Raw genomic sequence first — 9,189 nt, 5'->3', positions numbered from 1 at the left:
GACACATTACGCGCATAATAAATACAAGAAAATGAATGTTTTTGTGTGGTTAATAATTGAACGCTGCTATTATTAACGCCATTAACGATTAACCCGATAAATTGTTACCTGCATGTAACGAAGATGCTTTTATAAATTCGGCCATTAGTCGGATGCCGCCGGATGCTCTTCTCTCACCTATGTCACGCCGTCCAGATGTAATAGAATTGCTTTTGGTCGCGATGGCAACTCGGGGTGTGAATGTGGGTGGCATAGGGCGCGCAAAGAGCAAAAGCGGCTTGAGCGCTTGAATGTGGGGCGGTGAGTGCGCGAACGATTGCCGTGCGCTGGTGGTGTCGGAGACGGCTCGCCTCGAGGGACGTCCGAACTTTCAGCGAAATGACGTCACAGGGTGTGCGCCGCCGCACAGGCGAGTGGAAAGTGCGATAGAGGAGTGACGTCAGTGAATAAATTCTATTCCAGCATGCGAATTCGGAGATACGGCGCAAAAAAGTGAAAAAAAAAAAGAAGTGGAAATGTTTTTCTAACCTCACGTTAAAAATATTTGTTTAGTGAATTGTTATTTCATAGACTATTATTTAAATAATTATTATTCTGCCAAACCAAACTTAAGCAAAAATCAGGCTAAAACTTGTTTTGATCACAAAAATACAACAAAAGCGATTTACTATAGGCAACCAACACTACTAACCAACAAAAACTGCTACGCCACTTGTAAAAAAAACAATTTTTATACAAATACAAGCAAAAAACATCAATTTTATCATAAAAAGTTAATATTTTAACCAAAAATAACTGAACAGTCAATATGTTACCGTATTACCGTAAAATTCAAACAAAAACTAGTTTTAAGCAAACCATATTAACATAAATAAAATATTTAGTTATTAGTTAGGCAACCAAGCATACATATTTTTAAATTATGTATGTATTCCATTAGCTTATAAGATAGAAAATTCGCAAACAATTATCTAGTAAAAACAATACCGCAACAAGTAGAAGTTTAGCCATCGCCAGCGGAAACCTGCACCCCGCTCACCACATCCATGTCGGCATATTAATTTTCAGGATTACAAACTCTCACGTTTATAAATTCCGCCGATGTGCTTTTTTTTTCACTTTATACTCAAGTTTATAATTAAAAATGTAAATTTAAACTTTTTACCAAATTTAAGCTTAAGTTTAAATCTCCACAAACTCATTCAACCCTTAATAAATACAATAAAATACAATACAACAGAATACATTTTGTTTCTTATCTTTTATACCTCTACTGTTGTCCGTTTTGTATTTTTATTATTTTTATGCCACAGATGAGGGGAACGGATTGTGAAGCGGCGGCGCGCACGAGTTTTCGCACGCGCCCGCCACCCGAACACATCCGTGAGACATGGGCCAGCGTCAACGGCGGCGGTGGCGGCATTGTAACGCGTATTCAGTCGGCGCACGTACACGACGGCGGTCGCCCGCCGACCGAATCAGACGCGTTTCGGCATTCGCACGTTTACAAACAAATCGCTGCGCGACCAACCCCAAAACACATCTTATCATCAAAAATAATATTAATATTATTTCGAAAAGCTGACATTTACTAAAAATTACTAATTAATTATTGAAAGTGGCGTGATTTATTTTTTTAAACTAAAAGTTTGAGTGAGTGACACTCACTGAAGAAGAACCTGAAGGACGACTTCGAGTTGAGTTTGTTTGCAAAACTAACTTTCGAGTGTTCGGATTGAGAGCAAAGTGATTGTGGCGACGAGATCGAGAAGTACTTTAATTGAAATTATACAACGTGTGCAAACTGGATGATACATGGACCGTTGCGGTATATGGCCACTTAAAAATCGCTTAAAATGTAATTAAGTTAATGTAAGTAGGAAAAAATCCGCACATGCATTATTCATGTTTTTGAGCGTATTCCCCAAAAAATGTTTCGTATTTATTCGTATAAATAAATTTTATTCCATTCGTATTTTTAAATTGGTTCAAAAAATACATACGTCATCGCCTAAATGAACCATCGCGCCCCTTTTTATCGCCGGTTTTACGCGCGCATCAACATAAAGCAACAAATGTTCCGTCTTTATGTTCACTCGTCCAATGTCCAACGAGGGGCGAAGGCACTTTACACTAAAGTCGCAATACAATCTATCTCAAAACATAAATTCATGAAATTCACATACTTTGGAATTTTTCTTTTTCTTCTTCTTCTTTTGGTACTTTATAGTATAAATTTGAAAAATGTTGAAGAAGTTCGTCCGCAAACCACGAGTTTCTGCCACAAATCCGCTTTTGACATTTCAACTTCCGCAAAAGGGTGTAAAGTTTGCCCACTGGCCGAGAATTGCTCCCGAAAGTTTTCGAGTATGACCGAGGGCTTTAGGCCTCTGGATGTGTTCTTGACGTGCAAGGACATCTTGAAGTTATTATTATTTCTTAGAGGGGTTTGGTTTATGATAGATGAATTAGTAACATGCGGTCAAGGTGGTCAAAGTTTTCTCATACGCAAGCAACTGAACAACATTTTTTTCTAAGTATAAATAATAAATAATTAAATGTAGATTATATGTAGTTCTTACTGTAGCTAATACAACCCCTTTCATTTTAATCGTCCTAGCGTTTCAAAACATCATTTACGAGCATCAATCAACTTGCGTATTCTGGGCAGTCTGCCATAACCTATTTCAAGCGCTAGGGAGCACAATAAATCGCCGAAATACGTTATCTCGTATATGATTCTCTTATCCACATATGCATTATCATATCAACTCTTAGCCAGCAAATATTCGCAGACATTTGTGTTTTTTATTTTTATTATGTTTTTTTTATTTCTTCAGTCTGATGCTTTGTATTATTTTTATTTCACTCCAATTATGCGCCGAGCATTAACTTTTCCCCAAGGTTTCTATTACGCGGGCGGCAGCGGCGGATTCTTCGTTAATATCACCTGATCTCAAAGCTTTGTGGTATCGGCGCATGCCGGCGGCGGCTTTATTCTCCGGGCCGAAACTTACCGCATTGATCATTCGCGGCAAAGCTGGGCGCCGCGGCCGGAAAGTTGTAATAAATATTTATACAGCCGAGGGAAGCCAGTGTGCACCACTACACTATTTCATGTTACACTTGACACCGAGTGACAAGTTGTATAGTTTTCCGGATCGGATGTGTCGCCTCGTATTGATATGAGTGTAAAAATATAAATGGAAATGTTAAAACCGTAATCAGAATCAGGATCTATTTTTGTCAATGTATGCAAGTAAATGAGCTTATAAATAAATATAAATATTGTATGTTGTTATATGTGAAAGGTTAAAATAGCATTATCCTCGCGATGTAATTATCTTGTAGTGAAATTGGAAATAATATCATTAAATTTAAATGTAATTACTTTATCAAAGGTTAATCTCTAATAATCAGTTGATAGCTGTAGCTAAAATGGTTGATAAGGACAGTTGTGTGTGTTTGTTTACACTAAAGTGTCAAACATTTGGAGAATACAAAAATTTTAAAACTAAAATTTGAACTCAAGAGTGCACTTGCTTTATAAAAGGTCAAGTTAGTTACAACTTTTATAACTCAAGAACGGCAGGACGGATTTTGATGATTCATGATTTTTTAGATTCATCTCCACCCCGAATAGCAGAATAAGTATTAAAATGTCAAAAATTATTACTTAAAAGTTGTTAAATAAAGTATAAAAATCCGTATAGAGATTCAATCATCTTTATAGTTAAATAATTGAATTCTAGATGGCGCTAGATGCATTATTAGAATTTCTTATTTGTTTTTGTAAAAAATTACGAATTTTATTGAAAAAGCAAGGAAGAAGCAAGAAATAAATATTTGTTGCCGCAAAAATTACATTGACGTGTAAAAAGCTCTAAAAGACAATTTGATAATAATGCGACCCTTTCTGCACTCTTCCGGAAGTACAAAATTTTAAATTAATGTATACACGTGCACGTCTTGTCGGTTTTCCTTTGCTGCCTGTACAATAAAATGCTGTTTTACTTGTCATTTTACAAAACAATTACTAACGCAAAGGTTAAAAGTTTATTCCTGCATTTCACATGATCTCTGACCTTAAAACCGAAATCAAACATCAAACAGGTTTCCCCCTCACAAGATTAAAACTAAATTAAAATTTCAAATTACAGTAACGATACGCTTTTCATAATTCAATAAAATTAATATATACCTAGTGCGAGGCATAAATCATCGAGATTAAAATTAAATATTATATAAGACCGCTTCATGATTAAAATTCATACATTTCTGATTTAATTATCATCCAAGGTGATATTAACCTAAGCTGACCTCATGCTTGAGCCCACAGTAGATTTCGTTACCAGTCGGCTTTCATAAAACAGTGTGTGGGCACTAAAGGCAATAAAGCCGATGTTATAAATGTGGATATTAAATATTGTTTAAGCCCGTGCGCATGCACGAGCGGCGCAGTCGCCGAAGAGCACAAATTCAATTTTAAACTTACTCATATTTCGCTGCATCGTTGAGCGTCTACTCGCTCGGGAGATTATTAAAATGTACGCAAACGACTCAAAGAACAAACGAGCATACTCGTGCATTTTTAAACAAGTTGACATTTATCAAAACTGAAAACTAGCACTCTGTTTGGTTCAAATTTCGTACTTGTAGGAGAAAATAAAAAATTCTAGCTACAGAAATAGAAAATTGATATAAGTAATTGAGTTTTTACCCCCTTGTTTTAGACATAGTATGTGTCAGTTCAATCGAAAAGATTCGCAATTTTATTTTAAACAAATTATATAAAGAATTGCTAATAATGCACTTCAGCACGCCATCTCGGATTCAGCTATTTAATTATAACTATGATTGAATTTCATTGCTAACTTTTATCCAATAGAAAAGGACTGTCTTTAGGGTTTTTCTGGCAATTATTCAAACTTTTCTCGTAAAAACCATGCTTGGACATTAACGAACATTTTATAAAAAGAATTGGCCAAATTGGTCTAGGCGTTCTTGAGTTATGCGCTTACCAACAGAATTTACGATTCATTTTTATATTATAGAAGATAGATGTAATTATTATCATAATCAAAGTTTAATTATATAAATATTTATGTTTTTAGTTTATTATATTAATAAACAATGAGCCAAAATTACTAATGAAAATAAAACAATTGACGTGTTATTAAAATATGCCGCATATGAATACGTGCATCAGTGATCAATTTAATAATAAATGTAAAATGTAAAACCTGTAATTTTAGTTACGTATCAGTAATTAAATGCATTGCCCGGCGCGTCCACTATACAACAAGTAATACAATCTAATGAATTCGTAAATTTAAACTCATTATTTAATCATGAAATATAAAACATCGTTGAACAATACTTGAAAATTACAAATGACAAATTTAAAAATAATTTATCAGTAAAACCATTAAACTGTGTTTTAATTTTTGAAAAACACGTTATTTTTGCAAATTAAATGAAATAAAATTTGCAGAAAAATAAAGCAAACAAATTGAAATCTTTAATGAATAATTCTAAAATATTTATCAACACTTTCTGGTTTTGTTATCAACCATTTAATAATCCAAAAATATAACTATTAACTTAAAAATTAGTTATTTTTAGCTTTGTTTTATTTCAATTTGGAAAATAATAGAAAAAAAAATCAAAATAATTAAAATTTTCATTTACTAATCTTAAAATTATTTTAAAAACAAAAATTATTCAAAAAATATAAACCATAACTTTCTAATTTTGTTACTACTCATGCAATTTACCAAAATGAACACTAAAAACTAACTATTTGCTGAAGTATTCATTCACAAAACCCCTTTGAACGCTGTCCTTGATCAAATTAATCCAATTAACGCCAACGTATCGCGCAATTATGCGCACGTCAAACAAAATTCCGAATGTTTACGTATCTAATCACGCGTGATGCGCTCCTCACCGCCGTAAGCGTGCAACTATTGCCGGAAACTATTGCCGCCGGCGCTTCCGACTTGCAATCGCGCGCCCAAATATGCACCACCAAAACCATATGTTTCGAATTAATATTTAACTCCGATTTTGAATGGCAATCGCGTGCGCATTGCAATCAGGCACAATTCATTGCCACGTTATCGGAATATGTATAAATTAATACCGCATTTGAATGTTATGTACCCATCACATTCAAATTCCGCAAAACCCAAATGCACGCGAGGCGCTGAATAATCCGAATAATCCAGCCGGGTGGATGAATGTTGTGCTTATATTTAGGCCGGCGGATTTATCTGACAATATTAAATAAAATCAGATAAAATCATGAAAATCGCGCTTTTAAAATGCATATTTTATGTAAACAGATGACAGCCTGGTATAAATTGCAATGTCATCATTTTGATGGGTTTAATCTGTAGCCAAATTCAAAAGTCACATTAATATTAAGCCAAAGTACAATTAAGTTTATGCTTTCAGCTTATACATGTACAAATATTGCATAGTTGAAATATACGAGCGCAATTTCCGCACAACAACTCTAAATGTTGTTTCATTGTATTAGGAATGAGAGTAAGGAGTAAGTCTAGTCACATGGATGTAATAACATTCAAAGTTTACGATTCAAGTGGATGGTTTACAATGTTTCCTTAAACAAGTACAAAACAAATCAAAAACAATATCAACATAATTTAATTCTGATTAATTTTGTATGTTTGACTTCTTTTCACGGGTAAACCACTAAATGAATTTTTATAAATTTTGAATATCATAGACAACTTTTTGTTGCATAAAAAAGTTTTAAAAGGGTGAAAAATAAGGAATAAAGATAAAATTATAGTTATAGTTAACTAATATGGCTACAGATGGCGCACGAATGCCTATAATTGTTAATATTTTTTCATATTTTCATTTTTTTCATTTCCAAATTTTTTCCAGGCAAAATATGAAACCTATCACTAGTAAATAATACTATTACCATCAATATCCCATTTTTTGCAACCCTTGTGGCTAAATTTTTACCACTTGAAAGATCAAAGCACCCCAAAAAACAGATTTATCCCATCCGCACCCAAATCCGCCGCGATCAGGCGACGTGAATTCGATGATGATCATTCTCGTGAACGCTATTGCTTCCACTCGATCCGTTCGCCCGCGAGCAGTGTTTTAATTTGAATTGTTTTCGTTTAATTTAAGTTGTGCGCGCGCGCTGAATGCAATTTAATCTAAATTGCGCTTCGACCAGAAATTAAAACGATTTGTTTGTGCCCGCCGGGCATTCACTCGCGCTTCGGATGGAGTCAGTCGATTCAAATCGATGCGCTTTTTTGCCTCTCGGCGTGCGTTTGAGGTGTATTGAACAAATTTAGAGATTTCAAAGTTACAGAATAGAGATGGATAAACAAAACGAAGCCGGGGAAAAAAAAGCACCGACCAACTCGATTAAAACGATTGCGCGTTGAATAGCAAGCGGATTCTTCGTTTGTTTGATATGAAGTGGTTGGGCGAAAAACCACAAAGAAGCGAAAAGACTGGCAATAACCAAAGTTTTAAACGGCTGTTTTGTCGTGATTTTTAGGTTAAGTGTCTGTTTGAATAACAAAACACAAGAGTGTAAACATTTATGAATATTAGTTTTTTTCGCTGGGTTTTTCGTGTTTCCAACACATAAAAAGTTTGCTTGTAGCTAAATCGGCAAAATTGGTTTACTGTGCTAGACATTTGTATAATTACGTTCTGCAAGAACAACAACAACAATATTTTTTTATTGTTATCGAATTCAACCTAACCTTATATAAGGAAAATTTATACTATAGGCAATTAAATAAACACAACTTTTCTAAAAAACCTAACCTAAATTTACATAAGAAAAATTTATACTATAGGCAACCAATTGAACACAATTTTTCTAAAAAGCTAACCTAACCAAACCTAAGGCAAATTTATATTATAGGCAACCAATTGAACACAACTTTTCTAAAAAGGTTTAAAATTAAAGTTTAAAGCATTTCACTGATTTTTTCTATAATAAATGATCCGCATCAACGTAATAAATGATTCAATTTCTCATTTTTATTCATCGCCACCCTCAAAAACGTCACTTTCCTTTTTGCCGCGACGCGTTTAATTCCGTTCGAAAATTTATCACGCGCACACTTTACACCTCGCTTAAAAAAACTGCGCTTTAATTTCCACCTCGTTTCGAGCGCACAATCGGCTGTATTTCTTAGCGTAATGATGATGTTGTGTTGCAGGTCGGTGGCACGCTTGGGTGGCGGAGGACGAGTAATGGCGTAATTAAAATGGACTACATCAAGCTGCATCATCTGTGGCGGCCGCTGGCAGCGATCACCACCGACAAGATGGGCGGCTACGACCAACCGCATCGATCGTTAATCGTCGGATCCAGCCACCACCGCAACGATCTCGACCTGCACAATAACGATGCCAATGAGGTGCGTTTCGCCAGCACGCTGACGACGCGCACCACCGATGCGACAACTTCCGGTGCGGCGTCGAGTTTTCTCGCCAGCACGACCACAGCGGCGAGTGGGATGCTAGGTGAGCTGGACGATGAGCTATGGCAGAAGATTCTCTACTCGATGGAGAGCAACAACATGTTGCTCGACCACAACGAATCGCAGCAATTTGCGCGCGCGGAGAGCGCCAGTGAGCTATCGTATTTCGGTTACTATGACAGCCTGAATAACAGCCGCAATGGGTCGGGCAACGGGTCGCTCTTCACCGAAGAGTTCCCCTGGGAGATGGTGCCGATGATTGGAACTGCGGTCGTGTTGGGATTATTAATTTTGGCGACGGTTATTGGTGAGTAAAAAATTCCGAAAATATTAAATTCGTCAAAAGACGTGAATTGTGAAAAACAGTTGAGATAAATTGCATTAGACTTAGACGACGGACTGAGAATGTCTGAAAATGTTTCGACAAAGGTTTGCGTGTGCATCGGCGCGGAAAAGGTGCAACAAGATGAAAATTTCCGAACAGATTGGCGTGTTCGGCTTAATTTGCCCTAATGCGCTTCGAACCGGTCGAGCAATCGAAAAATGCTGATTGGGATAACAGTTGGCTAAGCACATTCTCAAGGGGATGCCCAATCGTTTCCACCGATCAGGTCTTATTAATCCTATTGACATTTTCAGCAATTTTATCTTTTTTTTCTTCCTCTTATAAAAAAAAATAACAATTTCAATT

At 35.7% G+C, this 9,189-nt stretch overlaps 1 protein-coding gene across 1 annotated transcript; it reads left to right on the top strand.

Annotated features, from left to right (window-relative positions):
- Positions 1-1,449: 1,449 nt before the first annotated feature.
- LOC135799680 (uncharacterized) lies at positions 1,450-8,813 on the top strand. Its single transcript, XM_065312873.1, has 2 exons — positions 1,450-1,872; positions 8,235-8,813. The coding sequence occupies exon 2, from the start codon at positions 8,283-8,285 to the stop codon at positions 8,811-8,813; it is 531 nt and encodes a 176-aa protein (XP_065168945.1). The 5' UTR covers positions 1,450-1,872; positions 8,235-8,282.
- Positions 8,814-9,189: the final 376 nt, after the last annotated feature.

The sequence above is a fragment of the Atheta coriaria genome, unplaced genomic scaffold, assembly GCF_025399875.1.
Source record: "Atheta coriaria isolate IRGN ID8LTWV9N9 unplaced genomic scaffold, Caltech_Dcor_3.1 hic_scaffold_9_pilon, whole genome shotgun sequence".
Classification (NCBI taxonomy): domain Eukaryota; kingdom Metazoa; phylum Arthropoda; class Insecta; order Coleoptera; family Staphylinidae; genus Dalotia; species Dalotia coriaria.
The sequence above is the reverse complement of the archived record's forward strand: the minus strand, read 5'-3'. Positions and strand labels throughout refer to the sequence as shown.